We start from the raw sequence: 27,099 nt of genomic DNA on the forward strand, positions 1-27,099 counted from the left end.
TATGTGTGTATTGTATGGTTTTTAAATGATTTTCATGAAACTTGAGTCATTGGTTTTTACAATTCCATTTGAGCTAAAATGTTCAGAGCTTGTTGCAGCATTCCATCGACTAATAATGGCAATGGGCTTGAATTAGGCAGCCAAAATGCTTTAAATTGTGAAGGCATTGATATACATTTAGATTTAGATTATCGCCTTCAGAATTTCATATATTAATTGGATATTATTACAGTAGAGTCTTGCTTATCCAACATAAACGGGCTGGCAGAACATTGGATAAGCCAAAATGCTGGATAATAAGGAGGGATTAAGGAAAAGCCTATTAAACATAAAATTACATTATGATTTTACAAATTAAGCACCAAAACATCATGTTTTACAACAAATCAACAGAAAAAGTGGTTCAATACATGGTAACATTATGTAGTAATTATTCTATTTACGAATTTAGTATCAAAACATTGCAATGTATTGAAACAGCTGTGGATCTGGGCAGGAGGCAGACTGCATTGGATAATATAAAACATTGGATGAGCGAAGGTTGAGTAAGCAAGACTGTACAGTACTCATAAAGCACAGCTGAGATTGTTGCTTTTGAGCAGTTGTACTAGGTATGAGGAAGAGTGTAAGGGTTAGTCAGAGCTGATGGTATATATATGATGATGATGCATACCCTGTTTATTCTCTCCACAAAGGAGACTCAAATCGGCTTACATTAAAAGTATTTCAATAAATTTTAAAATCCAAAAATATACATTTAAATACAATTAAACATCAGTGGTATTAATTAAAAATTAACAGTTCAAATTCATAAAATTGATTTTAAATGTATTCAAAGCTCATATATTGTTGTGTAGCTGCTAGAAATGCCTGGATATGATAAGGCTTTAACTAGGCATGGCACATACATTCCAGAGCTTTTCATTCTAAACATTCTGCTGAGTGGCAACTTCTGGTATTAACATTTGACATTCTTTCCTGTCGATAGGAAGCAAAGCTGTAGAAAAAGAATATCCTTTTTTCCAAAAGCATCTTGTGCAACATGTGGCCACTAATTCTTGCTAGCATTTCTAGTTTTGCTCCCTCTCCGAGACATATTTGTCAATGGCTGAGGGTCTTCATTAGACTAGATGAGTATTTCTCAACCTGTGGGTCCCCAGATATTTTAACCTTCAACTCCCAGAAATCCTAACACTTGGTAAACTGGCTGGGATTTCTGGAAGTTGTAGGCCACAACTGGCTGGGATTTCTGGAAGTTGTAGGCTGGGGACCCACAGGTTGAGAACCTCTGGACTAGATGGATTGTGCTGTACTGACCAACCTTTTCTGCTGTTTGTTGGCAAAGCTATTGTCCCAGTCTGGGGTACATACATACAGAGCTTGAAAAAAAGTAATTAATTTCTGCTACAGTGATGAAAAGTAAGGTTACATTTCTTGTTGTGTCCTGATCATTACTTTTTGATTACTTTGTGTCATTTTTAAGACAACCTCCTGGGGTTTATAAGAGACTAACCCAAACCTTTAAAAATGCTGTGAAGAAGTCTCCAGAATGCACATTAGTTACCTTTAAAAAATAAAAATATTTAGAAAACATTACTCATTATACCAGTACAAGAATTCCACTCGTTATGCAGCATGTCTTTTGAAATGTGGTATAATAACACCTCACTCACCCCACCACATATATAGGTAACTATATTACCCATATCTCTTTATTTCCAGTTTATTTGGTCCTCTAAAATATATCCAGGATGACTAGTTCAGTTAGTTCAGGTCCAGTGGATATCACCATGACTCCTGTGTATCCTTTATTATAGCATATATTTGAATTTTTAGTGTGAAGATGTGAACAGGAAGAATTGTTGAAGAGGTGAAAAACCACTCCATGCCTACCTGATCCTTGCCCTTCCTAGTTTATAAAAGCAGCCAAAGAGACAATGGTTGGATGTGTAAGAGAAGTGACAAGTGTCTCGCTACAGCAAGGCAACTTCTCATCCTGAAAAGAGACACTGATAAGATGGTTACTAAAAAGAACCCTTCCTGAACCAGTGAAGTATGAAGAGTATCAGTTTTGTTTTGTTCTGCAAGGTTCCGGAACACGTCACCCTCTTTGTTCTCTTCACCTAGCTAAACATGCCTGGCTCCTTTAATTTTTCATGTTTCCTGCTTTCCATGTTTCATTATCATCCTTAGCACCCTTCTCTGAACTCACAACTCATTTATATTCTTAAAATGAAGCACTTGGAAGTGATGAAACCTGACCAGTGCAGATTATAGTGCAACTATTACTTCCTTCAGTGTGTCAACCATGTTTGATGCAGACTAAAAGAGCATTTTCTTTATTTGCTGCAGCATTGCAATGCTGGCTCCTGTTCAAGTTACAATAATCTTTTTCACATGTACTGCTTAGCCAGGTATCTCACAATACCTTTGCATCTGATTTTGGTGGCTTAAATGAAAGATATTTCATTTTTCATTTCACCTGCATCTGTGGCTGGCATCTTTGTTAGGAGAAAATGCTGCTAGAACACAGCCATACAACCCGGAAACCACACAATACCTCTGTGATTCCGGCTGTGAAAACCCTTTGCATTTGTCTTATTAATTCCAGCTGTTTTGTAGTTTATCAGAATCTGCTTACATTTTGGTTCCTCCAGGGAGCAGGGTGAGCTCCCGCTGTTGGCCCGTTTCTGCCAACGTAGCAGTTTGAAAACACGCAAATGTGAGTAGATCAATAGGTACCGCTTCGGCGGAAAAGTAATGGTGCTCCATGCAGTCATGCCAGCCACGTCCTTGGAAATGTCTATGGAGACCAGCTCTTCGGCTTAGAAATAGAGATGAGCACCACTCCCCAGAGTCGGACATGACTAGACTTAATGTCAAGGGGAAACCTTTACCTTTGCTCAGAGCTAACTAGGCCTCTGTTTTGTATCATCCATACATTTGATTAGGCTTTGTTTCACATCATCATCACAACCAGTGTTTTCCAAACTTATTTGGCCTACCCCCTGGAAATCAATTTTTCTAAATCTCCTATCTTTTATGCTTTCATCGCCCCCAAATGCACTTGTGGCCATTACCCCCCCCCCCCCATCACTGCAGCACCCACCAGGGAGCGGTAACGCCCACTTTGGGAATCACTGATCACAACCATTGCTAAAATACTGAAGTGCTTAGGCCCCAAGATAGGCACTCCCCTTGAGACCTCCTTCCAATTTGAAGCACAGTAAGTAATGACAACTTTATGTATACTTTATGTATATGGACATTTAAAATTATGTCTGGTATAGTTAAAATTGGATTTGCCTATGAACCACCGGTAGTTCTGCCAATCTTTTTGCCTATTTCTTTTGCTCACGGAAGTCATAGTCAACTTCGCCAACCATCAGGAATTTGGGGAGATGACTTTCAAAACATCTGGTTGATGAGTGTAGGAAACACAAGAGTTTGCAAAACCTAAAGTCTACATACAACCTATTGTTATGCCTAACAATGTATAGATTCTGTATACCCTTCAGAAAATCACTTTACCATCAAGATGTCGATATTTCATCAGGTGTAGGGGGCTGCTTTTATCAAGGAGCAGCATGAGCCACTTGTAATTATTTATCATTTTAGATCAGTGGTTCTCAATCTGTGGGTCCCCAGATGTTTTGGCCTTCAACTCCCAGAAATCCCAACAGCTGGTAAACTGGCAGGGTTTCCTGGGAGTTGTAGGCCAGAACACATGGAGACCCAGAGGTTGAGAACCACTGTTTTAGACCCTATCCATCAGCTTCAGATTTCTTTTGGAAAGGAAGGTCAGCCCCATGGGAAAACATGCTGGGTTAATTTAAAAAGTAATATTGCCACTTATTATAGTGTTTGTTAAAAGGTGCTAAGAAAATAAAAATGGGTTCTTAGAATTTAAAAAATCTCCCAGCAGCTAGTGCAGCATGTTCCAAATAGAACAATCACGTGCAATGGTATCCAACAGACTGACCAGTCATAAAGGAACTTCCAATTCTTCACTTTTCCTCATCATAATCACGAGCCTAAGGTTTTTGTTACTATCTAAACAAGAGGGTGGTTTCCTCAGATGCTAATTGTTTGTCCCCAAGTAGGAAACTGATGTTTGCTTCGAACACCGTTATCCTGAAAGGAGGTAAAAATGACAAAAACACACCAACAATGTATCTACAGAATACTTTATTTTTAAAAAAGGGAACACAGGTTCTTCACTTCTTGAAACAGACTGCATAATTTTAATTATGGAATAAAATTTTGGAGTAGAGGAGTTGTAACTGTGGCTCATCAATAAAGGCTTTAAAACATTCTCAAATTACCAATGGACAGCAGTATGATCACACAAAAGAAAGAGACATCAGGTACAGAAAAATCTTCCTTGGGGACACCATGTGGACAGTCTCTAACCATGAGTCAACCAGAACATGAGCTGAATTGTTTGGTCACGATGGATGGACAAGGATGTTACTTGCTTGAGACATCAGACAGAAAACAGCAAAGTATGTTTAGCATACTCTATAGACACACTGATGTCTTTCTACATAGTTTTCCTGGTTAATGATGGTTGCCAAGAATGGCTTAGTGTTTTACTGGCGGGATAATAGCAGATTACTTCAAGAAAGCATTATTGGTTTTGGATTTACTTGCCATATTGGCAAAGTCTAAAGAAGCTGTGTCATTAAATACTGAAGGGGAGAAGAGGAATGACAACCTTTTAACAAAAACTGATTACCAAAACATTTCTACATATAGATATGCTCCATTGTTGTGTGCCATTGCACTCATTACATATTTATATAAACTGCCCAGTCACATCTTGCTGTGATTTTCTCGTGATGACTAAATAAAAAAGATAGCTGGGTAAAGCTTTATTTACTAGCAGTGCAAAAATATTCAGTATCTCCCAAGATTTCTTCTTTCATACAGAGTCCTGGCAACCAATATTGGTTTAACAGCATCTACATAAAGTCTTGACAGCACATTTGGTATTTTACATGCTTTATTAAAATGGTATTCATATTTACAGTATCTGTACGAACCATCCTCCCATCTCTTGCATTCAAGCACCCATGCACACCCTTCACTTTACAAATATGAGGGTAGGATCCTTGAATTTTCAGGAGTTCCTTAGGGATGGAAAAGGGAAGAGGGTTTATTTAAAAAGCAAAGGGGAATGCATTTGGCCATTACACTGCTAATTAAGTTCGTGTATATTAACATATATATATATATGGCAGTAACACTGAGTATTCCTTTACATCTATATACAGAATGACATCAATGTTTTCCAGTCAACTGAATAATTAACCAGTCCTCAATGCTGCTTTTAGTGACTCATGTCACGTTTGGGCTTTTCCCTTAAAACAATTCAAGTCTCTAAGTGAAATAAGGCACAATTCTTGTGATTTGATTGAGGGGAAAGAAAAGCATAAAAGGCAGGTTTCAGATGACAGCTTCTGCAGAGAAATTTTCCTCTTGGAGAATCTATCTGACACTCCATAATCTGCAGTCATATGGGCTAGTTTTTTTGCCATGGAAACCAGTGGCCCACAAAATAGTTTTGAGTATTCCCATTTCATTAGCCAAATTCACTTGGGAATCCATAGAACTATTTTTTTTCCATTTAGTGCTGAAGGAGTAAAAATGGCATATGAAACACTTAAGCTTGTAAATAAACTGTTCAAAGGCTTCAACATGCTAAAAGGAATAGTTTTCTTTGCATTTCAAATCCCTGGCCCCACATCATTAATGAAGCCTTTCAGACTTTACAGTTTTAACTGCAACAACAACAAAAATGTTTGGCAGCACAAAGAGTGCCTAGTAATGAAATCTTCACCGAAAGATGTTGTACAAAACCCATCATGTTTTATGCAGCAGATGAATTGTACCCAAAGATGTAGGGCATTCGATGACGGGAAATAAGAGATTGCAGTTCCAAAGGCCCCTGACTTTGGTAATTTACAAAGTTCAATCCTGCTTAGTGTGATCCTTGGTATCTTCCTCATCTGTATATTCTGACGGTTCCTCTCCTGGCTTTAGGAGTCTACCTACATAGTCATATTTTTCTGGGAAAAGACAAAAGATATGTTGCAGTCAAAAGAAGCTGAATTATACAAAACATACTTTTAAAGTTCAAATTAACAGACAGCATAATATGCTGATTTGCTTCTGCAGTGTATTATGCACTGGAAAGAACATAGAAGAGATTGGGACTGAAGCTGTTGTGCATGAATGATTTGCTAGACAGAATGACTAGCTTCTGAAATATCTAGAAGCAGGGCATAAAATTGGAAATTGAGTGGTACTGGGATTACAGATGTGCTCCAGCTGTCTATGAGCACTTCCAAAGCTGCAGTTCGACTTTCTCTAACAAGAGTTCAACACTACCTAGTCTACAGAAACGTATGAAAAGAAGCTGCCACTCAAATTGTGAGAAAATAGACTCAAATTGTTACCTCAAATCAGCAGTGAGATGAAGGTGAAGACAACTATTAGGAGCAACTGCCTTCACATTCTCTGACCTGTTATTATTTTAAGTACTAGAGATCTTGTTGTTATTGGGCCATGCCAGCTTACAAGTAACAATGCTCCATATTCTGTACCACATACTTCATACTTCACATGAAACTAATGTTTACATAAACTGAGTCTGGAATGACATTTGAACCTGAAAGTCATTACCATTACCAGCAATTTCTGCACAGTAACTGAGGAACCTCTTTAAATAGCACCCCTGGCTATGCAATTACTTTTTTTACTGGATGAAAGAATTGTGAATTACAATATTACCTTTAAATTGCATTTCCCATTCTCTAACACTTTCCATTTGTACTGCATTTAAGTCTGATAGGTCATCGTATTCATCTCTGAGTGCATCTTTATCTAGACAAAAAGTTGCTAGTCCCCTTGAGGCATCTCTGCCAGCAAATATTCCATAAGGCCCCTCTGAAAATAGAAAGAAAGGGACATTCAGTAACTTAATTACACATTAGATAATTCCATCCTTTCAGGATAATACTGTTGCCTTCTCTAAAGCAGAATTATAAATTTAGTAGACAAACCCCACCCCAAAACAAAAGAACACTGCAATTCCCTCTAAATGCTTGGCTTTAGCAAATAATCTAGCTCTTTAATTAATTTATTTTAGGGAGCTAAAAATGTCCCCAGAGTTAGCCAATTCTCACACTAAATCAATGAAGCTCCACACTTTTCTCCCCTATTAACACATGATAAAAGATCAGATCTTATATTCAAAGTTCAGTAAACTTGAATGGATAAGCTTATTCAGGAAAGAAAAATAATTTTGCACCCAAACACTGGTATATCTCTGGCCTCATCTACACTACCATATAATGCAGTTTGAAACTGCATTATATGGTCAGTGTAGACTCATGGTGCATTTCAATGCAGTTAAACTGGATTGATATATTTTAGACTACTTTTAACAGAAAATGTGGTACAAGAGGAAGAAATAACATGGAATTAATAAAGAATTCAAAATGCTTTAGCAACTTAACCCCCCCCCCCCAAAACCGCCCAATATCCACAGGTGAAATGGAACAGGAAAGTTGTATATGTAAATGAAAACATTTTCAACCTTCTAGAGACCACATGTAAGCTTCTTCAAAAGTATCCAGAGATGACATTTTTTTCACTATACCCATTTTTCTTAAGATATTAATTTTGCTGACAAAATTTACAGATTTTTTAACATGCTGGGGAAAGCTGCTGAGGCAAGATTATCTGCTTTCCCTCTCCTCCAGCTCTGTTTTGCTGTTCATACATAATAAGGGGTTCTGGAGACAGATGCTATTTACTTTGCCTATTTTAGGCAACCACACACAACTACATAGGATTGGTGAGAGAAAATCCTGCTCTTTTCCAGCTTATCTTTTGAAAGTGTTGGCAAACTGGGCCTGTTTCTTGGTACCTAAGGACTTTGGCAGTCTGCTGTAATGGAATTTGGCAACACAACTAATATTTATCAATTTAACCTTTGGAAATAATTTAACTGGAATCTTAAGATTACACAATAGGCAGTAAATCACTAACTAGTCATTAGAAACAGAATGCAGAAATTAAAACTAGAGGAAATGAGCCTTCTGCTTCAAGGAAGATGGATTTTTAAATACTTATACTGAAAGCACCTATTAGGATCACCACATATTTGATATCATATGGACATTAGGAGGACAAAGTGGTACAGGACCAATGTGTGCTAAAATGAGAAATAGAAAAAGGCAAGAAAAGTTTAACTGGCTCTTCCAGAAAATGAAATATGATTTTTTTCCCAATATACAATATTTTGTTATTTTAAGTGAAGCATTCTGAAATGATACTTCTGCAAAGCTAAACAGATGTTAGGTAATACAGAACAAATAACTTCAAGTTTAATGTCAGAGTCAGACATTTAATTTAATTACTTCTGAATAAAAGGGGTGGGTTTATTTTACTGTACTAGCAGCTACCGAATAAAAACAAGATAATTTTAGCAAATGTAAGATAGTCAGTGTCCCATATCCATGATAAGGAAACAGTGAGAACCAGTGTGGACTTTGAGCAAATCACACAGTCTCGGCCTCAGAGGAAGACAAATGTCACACAACAACAACAATAAGAGAAACAACAGATCTTTTGTAATCTTAAATTAGTTTTGGACAAACACAATTCTTGAAGAAACTGTCTGATAAATACAAAGAGGATATGTGCATCCAATCTATAAATACACATTTACAACTTATGACAAAGTGTTGAAAAAATACTCAAAAATATCTCAAAGTTAAAAATGTTTGGATTTCAGGAAGGCAGGCATACATATCAAAGATGCATTTTTCAAAACCACACCTCTCCTCAAAATAGACACAGCAGAATATTGCATAGCTACATCCTTCCAGTACTTTTATTTACATTTGCAACATTTATAAAACAATAAATCTCTTTAAGTTTAGCAAACATTCTCACTTTTGTTGTTCTTATGACAAACAACACAACCAAATATACTATGCCTCCCATATCTGCAGGGGATAAGGTCCTGAATTTACAATGCAAACAGGAAATTCTGAGTAACAGTGAACCTGATAGAAACAAATGACTTCCACTAGCATTACCATAGCATTACCATAGATTTGCCTTGAAGGACCTAGACAATTCCTAGAGAATTGTCGGATGTGTGTATGGGGATCATACTATATTGTATTACATTTCCCCTAAAGAAGGAAGTAAAAACTAATGATAATCTAATTACAGATTACATTTCTGAAAAATGGACTGACATTGTAGTTAGGGATTACATCCTTGTTCCCACATCTAACAGCTGAGAGGGCATTAAGAGGAATATGCATGTATCAACTAGTAAAACATATCCATTTACTCTGGATTTCTAGGACTGACATTGTTCATATCCATATCTAAGTGTTATGAAACCCTTTCAGTTACTAAAAATGAATTCAATCAAAATAAGTTTAAACTCACAATACAGGCAGTCTTCGAGTTACAAATATCCAACTTATAAATGACTCAGAGTTAAGAATGGAGGTGAGACAAAAAGATGTGAGAGAAATTTCAAAATTCAATGATCACAGGGACAGAAAATGAGGTGAAATTTTCTGAACGGGTGCCGAGACAAGAAAACACTACAGAGGTGTCAACCCTTCCCTATGCTATCCAAAGTGCTCTCCCTCCCTCTCCCCCCTCTCTCTATGGCTGGAGTTACACTTTAAAATGTATCTGTTCTCATTTACAAACTAAGTCATCTTAACAAACCTACAGAACCTATCTAGTTCGTTACTTGGGGATTGCTTGCAGTAAGTAGCTTTAAGCAACTTAAATGCAGTGACATGCACTGAAACATGGCTTTATCGGTATATACTGCTGAAAAAAAACCTACTAATCTCATGAAGATCACAAGTCATGAGTCAGATTTAGATTTCAAAGAATGGAAGAATAAAGTGTGGCCAAATCTACACAAGATGGAGATTCATCTTCCACCTCTTCTGTGGCTACTTTCTTATGGAGAAGCCCCCTCCCCATTTAGACAAGAGACTACTATTCTCACTTAATATTAGGCAGCATAGTAGCAGTTTTCATGGCAATAGGATGATGACTCTGATCTAGATTTTAGATTGAATTTTAAAAGAGCTATCCAAAGCACTGAAACTATTTTCACTAACTAGCAATAGACTCAACAGTCCCAAGTAATACTGTAACACAGAAACAATGAGATACACCTTAAAACGTCTAAAACCAGTTATTTTTCGTTTAGAGAAGGCCTGTTCACTGCTACAAAAGAAGAGAGATCACCCAGAAGTTTGTAAGTTTTAGATTGTAATGAAAGCCATCAATCTAGCAGGTCTTTTCTGCATGTATGAAGAGCATTGGGCACACAGAACACACTACGCTGGATAATACAACATAGGGAAAGACCCTCCAAACCATTCTATGGTATACTTCTACTGGAAGTTACCACAGGGTTGCCCTGGAGGATCTAATGAATTCCCAGAGAGGGCATACAGATACTGGAGTTGTACTGCATAACTATTTTTTTGTGGAAATAATGTTTCATTATTAAAGAAGTTTATCAAACAAACTCCAGATCTCTCCCCCCCCCCCCCCCCCCATTTATAGATATGATTTCAGTAGGACAACTGATTTGTTTACAAGCCAATTCTTGCCCCCAAACCAAATTCCAATGTTTCAATGGAAACTTTCTGGGCAGCTGACCAAAAGAAAATATTACATGTATCATCCTCCCTCCTCAATGCAATTTAATATAATTTTGCATACTAGTGCTCCCACTTAGTTCAAGAGATTGGGGCATAAGCATAAATGTCACTGAAACCAAACGAGCAGCAAGAATGGAAGGTTGCTTACCTGTAACCGTGGTTTCCTGAGTAGTTACCTGTGAATACGCACATTGTGGTATCCCTGCGCCAGCGCAGGCCAGCTTCGGAACCTTCTAGAAAGCTCAAAGAATTGTATCCCCCTCGTGGCTCCACCTCCCCCTCCTCGAGTATATAAGGCCCTACGTGGAGCCCGCCCTCCATCCTCTTCCGCCGTAAAAGCTGATAGAGGAAGTGGCATGAACTCGAGGGGAGGAAGGGAGGGTATGTGCGTATTCACAGGTAACTACTCAGGAAACCACGGTTACAGGTAAGCAACCTTCCATTTCCTGTCGTAGTTAACTGTGAATCGCACATTGTGGTAGACTAGCGAGCTATACACCGGACGGTGGGCTCATGCCACTGCCGAAAACAGCACCGCTCTACCAAATCTCGCTTCTCCTCTCGACACACAGTCCAACTTATAATGGGAAACAAAAGTGGAAGGAGAAGCCCAAATAGCAGCCCTACAAATCGTCTCTAAGGGAATGCCCTTCATAAACGCTGTAGAAGCTGCTACAGCCCTCGTCGAATGGCCCTTAACCTGACGGGGTAGTTCCTTGCCTGCTAGTCTATAAGATGTGCGAATAGCAGAAACAATCCATGCTGACAATCGTTGAGAGGAAACTGGGACACCCCTAGTGTCCCTTCGATACTTAACAAACAATCTTGGGGATTGTCTGAAGTCAGCAGTTCTTTGCATGTAAAAGGCTAAAGCCCTTCTCACATCGAGAGAATGCAGAGCCCTCTCCATAGTAGTCTCCGGGTTCTGAAAAAATGCCGGAAGAATTACCTCCTGAGACATGTGGAACCTTGTGGCTACCTTAGGTAGAAACGCTACATCCGTGCGAAGAACCACCTTATCCTTGTGAAATTTGAGATAAGGAGGATCTATTCTAAGTGCACAAAGTTCACTAGCTCGTCTGGCAGATGTAATAGCCACTAGGAAGGCCACTTTCCATGTAAGGGGCCCAAGCTCTGCAGTAGCCAAAGGTTCGAAAGGAGGTTTCATCAGAGCCGAGAGAACCAGCTCAAGGTCCCAAGAGGGTGCAATTGGGGCTACAGCCGGTCTAACATTACCTAAACCCCTCAAAAACCATTTGACTAGTGGGTCAGAGAAACATGACGGCAGTCCCATTTTCCTCCTAAACCACGAAATGGCTGCGAGGTAACATTTTAGAGAAGAATTAGAAAGTCCTGCATCATAGAGTGAAGACAGAAACTCCAGAACTGTGGAAATAGGGGCGACCTCCGGTTCTTGGTTCCTAGACCTAGCAAACTCCTTAAAACGCGCCCATTTAAATAGATATGATCGCTTAGTAGAGGGTCTGTGTGCAGCCTCGATAATTTGTCTGACACTCTGGGGAAGATTCATGACCCTATCTGTTCTTGGGGCAGAATTAACCATGCTGACAGTTTCAGCTGATGAACATCCGGGTACAACACCTGGCCCTCCTGGGATGTTAGAAGATCGACTCTCTTCCCCAGTCTCATGTGGTTCCCTCTCGATAGTTGTAGCAGAGGGGCAAACCATGGCTGGCGAGGCCACCATGGAGTGATCAGAATGCAATAAGCGTTGTCCCTTTGTAGTTTCGCCACTACTCTCATGAGGAGGGGAAAGGGTGGAAATGCATATGCTAGCCCCCCTCCCCATTGCCTGAGGAACGCATCTCCCAGGCATCCCTGTTCCCTGGGAACTGGTAGCCTTGAGCAAAACACCTCGCATTTCTTGTTGTCGTTGGTGGCAAACAGATCGATCAGAGGATACCCCCAAAGACGAAAAAGTCTGGTCGTTTCCAGGGGGTGAAGCGACCACTCGTGGTGACCTAACGGATTTCTGCTCAAGGTGTCTGCCAATGAATTTTCCTGGCCCGGGAGATGGGTAACGTATAGGTATATCTGTCTCTGAATGCACCATTCCCAGATGTTCAACGTTAGTTTCAATAGTTGGGGGGAATGTGTGCCTCCCTGTTTGTTCAGGTAGAAGACGACAGTTGTGTTGTCTGTCAACACCTGAACGACCTGGCCGAGAACGAGCCCTTCGAATGATTTTAGCGCTCTTTCTACGGCCAGCAGTTCCAGAACGTTTATGTGGAGGGTGGCTTCTTCTGGAGACCATTTCCCCTGTGCTACCAGTCCCTGTGAGTGGGCGCCCCATCCAGTCAGTGACGAATCTGTTGTAACCACTCTGGTGGGGTATGGGAGTTGGAACGGAAGGCCCGAGCAAACAAATTGGGGTTGTAGCCACCATACTAGGGACATACTGACCTCCCTGGGTAGTATAAACCTGAGTTTGGGACAATCCCTGATAGGGTTGAAGACTGACCCAAACCATGATTGAAGGGGGCGCATGCGCAAGCGTGCAAAGGGCGTCACCGCTGTAGTGGAGGCCATGTAACCCAAGAGTGTCTGGACCTGTTTGGCCGACACTGTGGTAGAATCCAGGGCCGACTTCACCTGCACCTGTAGGTTGTAGAACCGTTCCGGTGGAAGATAAGCCCTGCGCGTCACTGCGTCGAGGAATGCGCCAATGAACAGGATGCTGCGGGATGGTTCCAAGGAGGACTTCTCCACGTTGACGACCAGGCCCAAGGACTGCAGGAGACACAAAGTGATATGCACATGTTTTTGTAGTTGGGAAGCGGATCTTCCAATAATAATCCAGTCGTCAATGTATGGATAAACGACTATTCCCTGAGTTCGTAAGTGTGCTACTACCACCGCCATGCACTTTGTAAATACTCTGGGCGAGGTGCTAAGTCCAAACGGGAGGACATTGTATTGGAAGGCTCTGCTGCCCACCATAAATGTCAAGAACCGGCGGTGGTGAGGTGCTATTGACAAGTGGAAATATGCGTCTCGTAGGTCTACCGTGGCGAACCATGCGCCCTCTGGTATGAGGGGCATGATAGACGACAGCGTCACCATACGAAATTTCTTTGGAAAGATTGCTTTATTTAGGTCTCTTAAATCCATAATCGCTCTGAAGCCGCCGCCCCTTTTTGTAACTATGAAATAACGCGAGAAAAAACATGAAGGGAAACTTGAAACTGCAACAGGTGAAATAGCGCCCTTCCCCAAGAGAATGTCAATCTCGGAGAGTAGCGCCTCCGAAGGGGCGGTACTCCTCACCCTGCCCACCTGCGGGATACTTTGAAACTCAATTGCATAACCATTCTGAATGATAGAAAGCACCCACTTGTCCGTGGTGATGCTGGCCCACCTGTTATAAAAGGCCTGTAGCCTATTATTATAGTTAGGGGGGGGCGGTGGGGGCATGACAACTGGGTACGGCATCAGAGTCGATAGAAACCGGTAACTGGGGGGATATAAACCAGGGATTGGGTGAACCGTCGTATTCCCTGGGAGCTGTCTCAGCAGAGGCGTCAAAGACGCTTCCTTGAGGCACCTTGATTCTTAGATCTGGCCTGGTATGGCTGATACCTTGCCTTCGAAGAATAGGAACCTCTCTTGTTGGTCTGAAATTTGGGGGACGGTGGGCCCCTACCCCTGGCCGGCCCAGAGAAGGAATTATTAAAATTCCTGCGGTATTGGTTTGAAGGAGCTTGCCATCTAGGGCGGCTTTGGTTGTACGGCTGCCAGGCGTAGCCAAACTTACCAGCAGCTTGTCTGACCTCCTGCTTTTCTTTTAGGGTCACGTCCGTTTCTGGGTTGAAGAGGCCTCCCTCATGCAGAGGGAGGTCCTCTGCCAGGGCCTTGCCCTCTTCAGATAAGTTGGCAGTGCGTAACCACGCGTGTCTACGAATAGACGTCGCCGTAGCGAAAAGGTGGCCCGCTGACTCCGCAAGGTGCTTTGCGAAGTCTTTCTGGACCTTTGATAACAATAAGGCCTCTGTTTGCAATGCCTTTGGGAAGCGTTGTTCCTCAGGCGGGAGTTTGTCCAGATGAGGGAGGATTTTGGTCCATAGGAATGTTTGGTAACCGGACATATAGGTAGCGTAGTGCGCCATCCTAGTAACTAATCCTGCCGCTAAATGGGCCTTTTTTCCCAGGAGATCTAATTTCTTGCCCTCTTTGTCAGGAGGGGCTGAAAGGGTGCTCTTTGGTTTCTTTGATTTCACCACCTCAGCCACCACTGTGTTGGGCTTCGGCGGGTTAGCCACCCACTTAGCAGTCGAGAGGTCGATCCTGTATAAGGAGTCGACTCTCTTGGGTGTGGCCGGGACGCTAGTCGGGGCAGCGTCTAGGATTTTGGCCAGCTTCAAAAGATATGGAAGCATTGGGAGTGATGTGGGTGTAGGGGTGGCCTGTTCCTCGGACGGGAACATTGGGTCCTCGACATGTTCCTGTGCCTTTGGTGCTGATATGTCGAGAGCCTTAACCATTCTATCTATTAGCGACGTGAATTTATTAAAATCCGGTGGCAGTGGTGTAGGGTCAGGTGTCTCCCTAGCCTGAGGGGAATCAGATGGTTCAGCAGAGGAATCTGATTCCTCTAGCTCCAGGGCGGTCTGATCACCTGAAGGTACTGTCAACTCCTGGATCACCTGAGGGGTGCTCGGTGGTGCAGGAGGGTTAGCATTCACAGAATTAACAACTTCACAATTTGACGGGTCAGTACATGTCAAACGTTCAACACAAACACTTTGCTCAACACAATTAGAGCCCTGCTCAGTATTAGCAATTTGAGTGGAGCTCAATTGTCTTTGTCCACCAGTAGGGGGAGCAATCAATGATGTTGAGGCCGATGGTGTGGGGGGAAACACAGTGGTTGCAGTTCCACATCCCCTCTGCTGGATACCCTGGATTGCGTCCATGCCCGCCAAGGGGGCGAAAGGGTGGGTTGTATGCTGAGCATACATGAAATGTCCAGCAGGGCCCAAGCTCCAAGGTCCTGCAAACGGATAGGGTCCTGGGCCATAGGGTCCCCATTGAGGCATCGTGGGTTGAGTCCTCTGGCCCCGACGAGATCGCCTGGAACTCCTCGCTGTGGAGGCAGAGCGAGCAGACTCAGAGGAGGAGGAGGAGGAGGAGGAGGAGGAGGAGGAGTCACTCGAAGAGGAGGAGGAAGACGAGCCCGCGCGAGACCTGGCCTTCGATCGTCGGCGCCGGGACTCAGCGCGCCTCTTGCTGTGACGAGAGGGAGAGCGGGACCTTCTCCTCTTGCTGGTGCCTCGTTTTTCCCTTTGCTTCCTCGGTCTCGGAGGAGCAGGGACCGCGAACTCCGCCTCCGCTGCCGGCGCCGGGGAAGCCCCTGATGACATCACGGGCCTTTCCTCCGCCCTCCTGGCGGGAGGGGCGAGTTGCTCCCAATCTGCGGCCACGCCCCCCGGGGAGGGAGGCATTTGGAGCTCGAGCAGGTGGAGCTCGGCCGAGCTCGGAAGATCGATGCCGGCGGAAGGCCGGGGAGCCTCCAGGAGTCCTTCGGCCGCATCCGGCTCCCTCACCAAGGTAGGAGGGGATTGCATCGGTGCCGGGGAGCCCGCCGAAACCGGCGATGGCAAGGTCGGCCCAGGGGACGGTCGGGTCTCCATCGGTAGCCGCTCGGCTAGCACCAAAGGGCTTTTCTCTGCAGCCGCTTGGAGGGCCGGGGAAGTCTTTCCCGCCCTTTTCCCGGAGGCTGTCTCTTGAGCAAGCACTGGGAGGCCATCTTGCCTGGCCTTCTCCCCATGCTTTTTTGCCTTCTTCTTTGGGACCACGGATTGTGGCTTGGCCCCAGGCAACAGAGTGGTTTTCTCTCCCAGCGTGCGGGGGCCTGGGAGGTCAGGCATCAGGGCCCTCTCATACAAGGCCGCCTTTAGTCTAAGCTCCCTGCTTTTTCTTGTCTGCGGCGTGAAGGCCGCGCACACAGCACAGGACTGGGTGAGGTGTCCCTCGCCCAGGCAAGTCAGGCAGAGATTGTGCCCGTCTGCATCGGGGAGCACGTTGGGGCATGCTGAGCACCTTTTGAAAGAGGTGGTAGCCATCTTGCCCGTCGGGAGCAAAGTGGGGATATCAAAGAAGAGTCCTTGTACCAGTCCGGGTCGAGGGGGATTAGATTACCTTGCTAATTCCGATAAACAGTCCAATAGTCAAGTCCAAAATAGCTGTAAGGTTCGATTTAGCTGTCTGCTAACGGCGGAAAAAAAGAGGATGGAGGGCGGGCTCCACGTAGGGCCTTATATACTCGAGGAGGGGGAGGTGGAGCCACGAGGGGGATACAATTCTTTGAGCTTTCTAGAAGGTTCCGAAGCTGGCCTGCGCTGGCGCAGGGATACCACAATGTGCGATTCACAGTTAACTACGACAGGAAAACAACATTTTGGCTACATTGTACCACTGTGTCCTTTTCAACAGAATAGTAATGACACCAAACTTACAGACTGTACTTTACCTTGGATTCAAGTTATCTGCTTTGATCTTTCTAATGATCTGGTTTACAACCCTAAACGTCTTTCAGCGTAATATTGATTCTGGAAGTGATGCCATTTATACTGTAGCATTAATGCAGTTTGTCACCACTTTAACTGCCATGGTTCAATGATATGGAATCCTGGGATTTGAAGTTTGGTGGGGCATCAGCACTCTTGGCCAGAGAAGGCTAAAGACCTTGCCAAACTACATCTCCTACACTTCCTCCGCACTGAGCCATGGCAGTTAAAGCATGTCAAGCTGCATTAATGCTACAGTATAGATGCATCCTAAGCTTACTCATTTCCTATTCAGGTGATACTTTGCTTAAGACCCAAGAAAATAGGACATTTTTATTCAGATTCCTTTAGCTGCCTACTAGTGACAAAAGGATGAAGGCTTTCCACCTCATAGGTCACAGTTTACATCAGGGGTATGAAATGTGCAACACTCCCATGGGTAACTCCCATGTGCCCTAGCTAGCACAGCCAATGCTGAAGACTGATGAGAACTGTAGCACTATTACTTCTGAAGACTCACATTTTCCTTTTTCTTTGTTCATAGCACAACTGATACAAATCTATTGTTTATCTTTAGCAATAAATCTTTCCTAGAAGATATTTATTATATTGTTTAGTATATTGTTGCTGGCCAAATTAATTTTGTCAGGTATGAGGCATGTGTCATTTACAGTGGTGACACATGCCTCTGAGAGCTGTTCATTACACTGTTGATGGGCAAAAGAACCTTCCATATATATACTATATTCTAACAACATATGTTTAAGAATTGGAAATAACATGTTTCCAAGCTAAACATTCACTTACTAAAGGACATATTACTCTCTATTGCAGAACCCAGATATCCCAGAAGACCAGGTATTAACTCAAATATCCAGATGAATAAGACTCAGCAGCCCGAAACACACTAGCTATTTGTACTCACCACCCATTTCACCCCATAACTACAAGTGACGAATCTGTGGTGTGATTGTGAACATAAGATATTTAAATAAATAGGTCAGTGATATCTGATCAATTATGCAGATCAATTAAGGACCCTACAAATAAAATTATTGTCTTTCTTCAAATCTAAGAGGCACTTTTTCCTATATAGGTAGTTCCCGAGATACAAACATCCGACTTACAAATGACTCTCGGTTAAGAACGAGGGTGAGACAACAGGAAGTGAGAGAAATCTACCCTTTGGAAGGGTAATTCACTCCCAAGAGTTATCACAAGGAAAAGGAATCTTTATCATCAATCCTTGCTTCCACAACAAGCCAAATTTTTCAAAATCCAATTATCACAGGGACAGAAAGTGAGCTGAAATCTTCTGAACAGGGGCACAGACCACAAACAAATGCCACAGGGATGTTAACCGTTCTCAAGGCTATCCAAAGCTTACATAGATACATACGTATGGGACTGGAGTTACACTTTAAAAATGTACCTGTTCTGATTTACATTCAAATTCAACTTATCTACAGAACCTATCTCGTTCATAACTTGGAGACTAGCTGTATAAACATAGCCAAAAATGGGGTGTGTCTTAGAATCACAAGTGTGTCTTACATATTTTTGGTGGTGGTACAGAAATTAGGGTGCATCACAATGAACTGAAGAAATACACTAGTTATAATCACAAAAGTCTGTAGTAGCTGACTCAATCAGTAACTTTTTATGTTTGGCACAACCCACAAAGTTGATAATATCAATTTAGCTCTTGCACTTCTGTTTTTTTAGCTAAATACTATGTATATCAAGAACAATCTTTGTGATCATATTACAATATAGTAATAAAACAAATGTCTTTTAATGACTGAATTAAATCTCTGTGAATTTGGCAGGAATTATATTTCCAAATCAGTTCTTGCAAAATTTGGACTATTAGTACTACTACAACTGTGTGATGAGAGGTCCTCCTTCAGGTCTCTTTTGCTGAGCAGAGGAAGAGAAGGAAGGGAAGAAAACGGAAAGAATGAGAAGGAAGGAAAGGAAGAAGAGAGAAGAAAGGAAAAGAGAAAGGGGAGGAGATGGAAGCATCCTGCTTCTCACCAAATGTGCGGAGCACAACCTTGTCATCACCAACACACTCTTCCGCCAGAAAAACAAGTTCAAGACATCATGGAAGCACCCCCGGTCAAAGCATTGGCACCTCTTAGACTATGTAATCACACGTGCCAGAGACCGCCGTGACGTGCTCCTCACAAGAGCCATGACAGGTGCTGACGACTGCTGGACTGACCACAGGCTAATTCGATTCTCGCTGGCTATCAAGATCGCTCCCAAGCGCAGACTCCAAGGAAGGAAGACAAGGCGCAAAATGAACACCCAAGCCCTTCAGGAGCCCTCCAGACGAGCCCATCTCCAAACAGCACTCAAGGACCATCTACCTACAGTACACCCCGAAAATGTTGAGGAACATTGGAACAAACTGAAGACCTCCATCATCCAAGCCTGCGAAGAAACTATTGGATACCAAGCCAAGAAACATCAAGACTGGTTTGATGAAAATGACATCGAGATCCAACAGCTAATTGACAAGAAAAGGAAAGCCTTCCAAGCATGGCAGAGAGACATCAACTGTGCTGCTAAGAAAAAGATCTATGCCAGTGCAAAAGCTGAGGTCCAAAGAAGGACAAGAGAACTCAAGAACATCTGGTGGACAAAGAAGGCCGAAGAAATCCAACACCTGGCAGATACCCATAATGCTCAGGGATTTTTCAAAGCCACAAAGGTCATCTACGGACCAAGAAACCATGGCATACAGCCTCTACGCTCATCAGATGGAACCAAACTCCTGAAGGACCAAAACGCAATTGCACTACGTTGGAAAGAACACTACCAAAGCCTCCTGAACCGCAGCTCCAAACGTGACCGAAGAGGTCCTCTCACAAATCCCACAACAACCAACCAGGGATGAGCTTGCAGCACTGCCTAGTTTGGAAGAAGTCAGCAATGCCATCAGCCAACAGAAGAATAACAAAGCCAGTGGACCAGATGGGATCCCTGCTGAAATCTTTAAAGAGGGAGGACCTGAGCTGACACACCAACTCCACCAGCTCATAGAAAAAGTGTGGGTGACCGAGAAAATCCCAGCAGATCTCAAGGACGCCACCATCATCACCCTCTTCAAAAAAGGGGAAAGAACAGACTGCGGAAACTATCGAGGTATCTCCCTTCCCTTTCCGCAGGGAAAATCCTCGCAAGAATCCTTGCAAACCGCCTTCTGCCCCTCTCAGAAGACACCCTCCCAGAATCCCAGAACGGCTTCCGCCCCTCCAGAGGAACCATAGACATGATCTTCACTGCACGACAGCTCCAAGAAAAATGCAGGGAACAAAACCAACCTCTGTACATGGCATTCATCGACCTTGCAAAGGCATTCGACACAGTGAATCGCAGCGCTCTCTGGACCATCCTCCACAAAATCGGGTGCCCTAACAAATTTGTGAACATCCTGCGGCTCCTCCATGATGACAAGATGGCAACAGTCTTGGACAGCAGTGGCTCCCAAAGTGACCCATTTAAAGTGGAATCCGGTGTCAAACAGGGATGTGTTATTGCCCCAACTCTATTCTCCATCTTCATCGCTATGATACTTCACCTTGTTGATGGGAAGCTTCCCACCGGAGTGGAAATCATCTATCGGACAGATGGCAAGCTATTCAACCTCAGCAGACTGAAAGCCAAAACCAAGGTTACAACAACATCTGTTATAGAACTCCAGTATGCCGATGACAATGTCATCTGTGTGCATTCAGAAGAAGATCTACAAGCCACTCTAAACACCTTCGCAGAAGCATACGAGAAGCTCGGCCTGTCACTGAACATTGAGAAAACCAAGGTGCTGTTCCAGCAGTCACCAGCCAATCCCTCTCCAATGCCAGTAATACAGCTTAATGATGTAACATTAGAAAATGTGGACCATTTCCGCTACCTTGGCAGCCACCTCTCCACCAAAGTCAACATCGACGCCGAAATACAACACCGCCTGAGCTCTGCAAGTGCAGCATTTTCCAGAATGAAGCAGAGAGTGTTTGAGGACCGGCACATCCGTAGGGAGACCAAGGTGCTTGTCTATAAAGCTATTGTCCTCCCAACCCTGCTCTATGCCTGTGAGACGTGGACTGTCTACAGACGTCACATGCAACTCCTGGAACGATTCCATCAGCGCTGCCTCCGGAAAATCCTGCAAATCTCCTGGGAGGACAAGCGGACAAACGTCAGTGTGCTGGAAGAAGCAAAGACCACCAGCATTGAAGCGATGGTCCTCCAACATCAACTCCGCTGGGCCGGCCACGTTGTCCAGATGCCTGACAACCGTCTCCCAAAGCAGTTGCTCTACTCCGAACTTAAGAACGGAAAATGAAATGTTGGTGGACAGGAAAAGAGATTTAAAGATGGGCTCAAAGCCAACCTTAAAAACTCTGGCATAGACACTGAGAACTGGGAAGCCCTGGCCCTTGAGCACTCCAGCTGGAGGACAGCTGTGACCAGCAGTGCTGCAGAATTTGAGGAGGCACGAGTGGAGGGTGAAAGAGAGAAACGTGCCAGGAGGAAGGCGCATCAAGCCAACCCCGACCGGGACCGCCTTCCACCTGGAAATCAATGCCCTCACTGCGGAAGAAGATGCAGAGCAAGAATAGGGCTCCACAGCCACATCCGGACCCACAGAGAAATCCATAACGGAAGACCATCTTACTCGTCCAACGAGGGATCGCCTAAGTAAGTAAGTAAGTAAGATGAGAGGTTGCTAAGTGGAAGTTAAAGGACAAGTAGAACTTCAAAATTACTTCTCCGCCTACCTATATTAAATTTCTTGCTGAAATGAAACCAAAATATACTTGTGTTGAAAAGTCCTGCACAATGACAAAATAACTAGGTTTTTCTGGAAAAAAAAACAACTTGGTTTTAACTAGAACAATCTTGATCAGATTGCAGGAAATTACATGTATGCATATTTAAAAGTAAATGGATCAGATAATATGCCTCAAAATTTGAAAAGGAAATGTTGAGAAGAAAAGCATAACCAAAACTCAGTTCACATTGGGTGGGTCCTATAAGTGCCCAAGGCACTTAATGAAAAACAAACAAACCCGACTTTAGTTAGAATTCCAACCAAATTTCAAGAAATTACATGTATGCACATTCAAAAGTAAATGGACTAGACAGGAGGCCTCAAAATCTGAAAAGATAAGCAGGTATATTTGAGTCTAGGTGAGAGAGACTAGGGGAAGTCTAGTTCTTACAGATGTTTTTAAATTGACTTTCAGAATCCCTAACCAGTATAGCCAATGCTAAGGGGTTATGGGATCTGCAACCCAGAACAATACCTGGATCAGTTTACAACCCAGGACTGCACACTTAAAACTACTGGAAGCATGAAGAGTTAGAGCCAACACTGTCCTACACAAAAACAATGACTACTTGGATGGGAGGCCATCAACAAATCTAAGGTGCCATAGGCTGTATCTCATAGGAAGAAACTGCCAAAACCACACCTAAGTATTCCTTGTCTAAGAAAACCATTTGGCAACAAGAGATTTCTAGACAGACACACTAGGTTGTCTGTAGCACTATGTTGTTTATATTGCTGTTTGCTCTAAATACCCTAAAGACATCAGACCCTGTTTGTTCTTTGAAGTATCAGCCCTATTTAGTACTTCAATGAAAGGCTGCCAAGGGACGCCAGGTGCCATACAGTATATTTCGTAGGAAGGAACAGGCAAAACCACCCCTGAGTCTTCCTTGACTAAGAAAACCCAACACGGGTGCCACAAGGTAGCAGGCGATTTGAAGAAAAATGTTAGATTGTTGTCTGTAGCAGTATGTTGTTTACACTACTCTTAGCCCAAAATACCCTAAAGGTATCTGATCTTGGAAAGGTCAGCCCTGATTAGTATTTGGATGGGAGGACATCAATGATTCCTAGGTGTTGTATTTACCCACGTGAAGGAACTGGCAACACCACCTCTGAGGACTCCTTACCTGTGAAACTCATGGAGTGGCCATATGGCAGCAGGCAACTTGATAACAGAGGCAGAAGGGGTACATCTAACATAGAAGTAATACAATCTGATATCACTTAAACTGCCATGCCTCAATGTTATGGAATCATGGCATCTGTTGCTTTACAAGGTCTTTAGCCTTATCTGCCAAAGACTGCTGGTGCCTTGACAAACTACCAATCCCATTATTCCAAAGCATTGAGCCGTGGCAGTAAAAGCAGCTTCAAAGTGCATGAATTTTACAGTGAGCAATGTAGATTCACTCAAAGTTGTCGGGGGTCTCTACCACACAGCTGAATAAAATCCCACATTATATACTTTGAACAGGAATATATGGCAGTGTGGACTCAGCTAACCCAGGCCCCTTCCACACAACTGAACAAAACCCCACATTTTCTGCTTTGAACTGGAATTTATGGCAGTGTGGACTCAGATAACCCAGCTCAAAGGAAACACTGTGGGATTTTCTGACTTGATATTCTGGATTATATGGCTGTGTGGAAGGGCCTTGACAGGCTCATCTGACACCAGTTCCCTGTATGTGGGTGTGTAAAGCAACAAGACTCTTCCTCACAGGTGTGTGTCCTGTTATTACTGCGTGGAGCATTGCTTGTTTCTCCGCCAGCCCATAAACACACCGGTTCAAAATACCAAAGGGGATCCCCGCCTGAATCAGGCATCCTCCTTTAAAGTATAATCAAAAAAATAATCCAACTGTAAAACAAAGGTGGATTCTTTTTTGATATTTGAAAGGAGGATGTCTCATTTGTTTTACATGACAGTGGCAGCTCGGATAGTATATACTAGATATTGGAAAACCTCAGATACCTCCCTTAGAAGAATGGGAAAAATACATTACATATTTGCTAATAATGGATGAAATAACTGTACTATTAAGACAACCATGAGATAACTTTGTTAATGAATGGTAACCAATAATTCAACATCTCAATGTAAAATTAAACTAAAAATGTACAAAGAGGATTCGATAAGACAGTAGACAAGGAGGAAGCTGATATTAAGTTAGAGCCTGTGATGCCTTTATATGTATTATTTAAATAAAAGACTGAGAAATGATTATAGAACAATAATAGTTGGAAAGTATTGCACTGTAAAAGCAACAAACACGTACAAATGTTTGCCTATTGGAATAAATAAATAATTTGAGAACACAAAAATGCTGGACCACTCTCACAACCACCATGTCAGACTACACAGAGAAGCCATTGAAATCCACAAACATGTGGACAATTTCAACAGAAAGGAAGAAACCATGAAAATGAACAAAATCTGGCTACCAGTATTAAAAAAATCTAAAATTAAAACAGCAGAGAGAAAAACAGGCAGGGACATCTAATCACCTTTCAAGAAGAGTTTGCTCCAGGCACAGTCAGCCCATTGTATGCTAATCAAGGTGGTCAATTGAAGATTCACACCTAGCCCAACTTACAAAAGCCCTTTGTCTCACCCTGGTCATTCCACAGATATATAAACCCCTTTTTTCCCAGCTCCAGCAGACCTCACCTCTGAGGAAGCTTGCCATAGATGCAGGCGAAACGTCAGGAGAAAGGCCTCTAGAACATGGCCATATAGCCCGAAAAAACCCACAAGAACTGAGTATCAAAATTAATCTTCCCCTTTTCAAACTGTACATATTTTTAACCATCCAATTCTGAATTTATTCTAGTATCTATTCCACCACCTTAAATAAAAGCACCGGGGATAATAGTAGTAATGTTTGACATTATTATAGCTTGCTGTTATTTTATATTATTATTTATATATTTATATTCAGATATAAATGATATCCTTATGATTTATATATTTACATGTATATATGTCTATTTATTACATTATTTATTATATTCATATATAAGATCATTATTTCTGTTATTTATATTTAGTTATTTAGTTATTATGCTATTTATATTCTTTATATTTTTATTATATGAGCAAACTTCAGCCCTCCAAGTGTTTTGGACTTCAACTCCCACAATTACTAACAACCTGGAGGGCTGAAGTTTGCCCACACCTGCCATGAGAGCTTGTTTGGCAGTGGAATATGCTGCCTGGATGTGTGATAGAGCAGCGGTTCTCAACCTGTGGGTCCCCAGGTGTTTTGGCCTACAACTCCCAGAAATCCCAGCCAGTTTACCAGGAGTTCTGGTAATTGAAGGCCAAAACATATGGGGACCCACAGGTTGAGAACCACTGCTCTAGAGTCTTTAAGCAGAGCCTGGATAGCTATCTGTAGGGATGGCTTTGATAGTGTACTCTTACATGGCAGAATGGAGTTGGAATGGATGAGCTTTGGGTGCCCCTTCCAACTCTATAGAGAAGGCCTCGGTAAACTTCGGTCCTCCGGGTGTTTTGGACTTCAACTCCCACAATTCCTAACAGCCTACAGGAATTGTGGGAGTTGAAGTCCAAAACACCCGGAGGACCGAAGTTTAACCAGGCCTGCTCTAGAGTAATACACTGCCTGGGCGTGTGGTGGAGGCTATCTGCCGGGAAGGCTTGGCGTGGGGTCGGTCTGGATGGCCTTTGGGGCCTCTTCTCTGATGCTCTGCGTGGGGCCTCCTCCTCCTTTCCTTCCCTCTCTCACCGGGCCCGTAGAACTTGCTGCCTTTGGTCACGTCGAAGACTTTGCCGTTGACGGCGAGGAGGAGGCGCGGCGTGCGGGCGCCGTCGTACTCGCGCAGCTGCTCCAGCGTGAAGTCCCGCCGCTTCATCCGGGGCAGCGCGTCGGCCGGGCTGGCAGGCGCCGCGCCCCCCGCCCCGCTCCGCTTCGCCCAGCGCCTGTAGAGTTGGTAGGCCAGGAGCGCCGTCAGCGCCACAAACGCCAGGCTCAGCAGCATGTCGAGGGCCCCGCCGCCTCCCAGCCAGCTCCCGGCCGCCGCCACCTCCTCGGCGCCGCCTCCCCCTTCTTCGGCGCCGCCTCCTTGCTCAGTCCTTAGCTTCCCACCGCCATCGTCCGCCATCACGGCCTGCCTGAAAGGAACCGCTCCGCCCCACCCGGGGAGGCCAAGGGGGGCGGGGCCACGCGCTGAGGTTGCTTTCCCAACCCGGCTCTCCGATTGGACGCCGGGAAGGACACGTCATCCGCGCTCGCTCGCGCCCGGGAGGACGAATGAGAAGCAGGCGCACGCGGCGGCCCAACGGTCTGCCTCCCTCTTGCTTCCCCTCCCCCTCCCCTTTTAGGGGAGCTGCGTTTGGGCGGGAGGCAGAACAGGAGAGGAAAAGGGCTGTTGGGGTGCGCGCGCACGCACGCACGCAAGGCGGGCTCGCGGGCGGGTTGGCTGCCTTGCGCACGCGCTCTTTCTCGCTCTCGCGCTTGAGACCCTTTGTCGCGGGCGGGGAGGGGGGGGGAGTGTGTCACGTGGTGACCCCAGCCAGGAATGCGGCGCGCGGGAATCCCACTCGGAAACTGGAATTAGGCGCGCTCGGCTAAGAGCAAAGAAGAAGAAGAATAATATATTATTATTATATTATATTAATTATAATATAATTAATAAGAAATGCAATTATTAATTTTATATATATATTTAAAAATAAAATAAAAACGAATATATATATATATAATAAATGCAATTATTTTTATATATATTTAAAAATAAAAAACGAATTTATATATTAATATAAATAATATATATAATATAATAAATGCAATTTTATATATATTTAAAATAAAATACGAAGGAATTTATATATTAATATAAACAATATAATATATATTAAATATAATATAATGCAATTATTTATATTTATATATATATGTAAAAATAAAATAAAACAAATATATATTAATATAAATATATATTAAATATAATATGATAAATAAGAAATGCAATT

The 27,099-nt window shown here is 43.2% G+C and overlaps 1 protein-coding gene across 1 annotated transcript; it reads right to left on the reverse strand.

Annotated features, from left to right (window-relative positions):
- Positions 1 to 4,171: 4,171 nt before the first annotated feature.
- PGRMC2 (progesterone receptor membrane component 2) lies at positions 4,172 to 26,308 on the reverse strand. Its single transcript, XM_060778949.2, has 3 exons — positions 25,853 to 26,308; positions 6,796 to 6,951; positions 4,172 to 6,071 (listed from the first exon to the last, which is right to left on the reverse strand). The coding sequence occupies exons 1-3, from the start codon at positions 26,226 to 26,228 to the stop codon at positions 5,974 to 5,976; spliced, it is 630 nt and encodes a 209-aa protein (XP_060634932.2). The 5' UTR covers positions 26,229 to 26,308; the 3' UTR covers positions 4,172 to 5,973.
- Positions 26,309 to 27,099: the final 791 nt, after the last annotated feature.

Source organism: Anolis sagrei, chromosome 5 (genome assembly GCF_037176765.1).
Source record: "Anolis sagrei isolate rAnoSag1 chromosome 5, rAnoSag1.mat, whole genome shotgun sequence".
Lineage (NCBI taxonomy): Eukaryota > Metazoa > Chordata > Lepidosauria > Squamata > Dactyloidae > Anolis > Anolis sagrei.

What these genes read in the sequence shown, in the direction of transcription:
- PGRMC2 (XM_060778949.2), bottom strand. Translation starts at nt 26,228, where the DNA reads ATGGCGGACGATGGCGGTGGGAAGCTAAGGACTGAGCAAGGAGGCGGC. An exon ending in CAGCAAGTTCTACGGGCCCG is followed by an intron (nt 6,952 to 25,852) that starts GTGAGAGAGGGA and finishes TTCTATTTTCAG; the next exon opens with AGGGGCCTTATGGAATATTT. An exon ending in ATGGGAAATGCAATTTAAAG is followed by an intron (nt 6,072 to 6,795) that starts GTAATATTGTAA and finishes GTCTTTTCCCAG; the next exon opens with AAAAATATGACTATGTAGGT.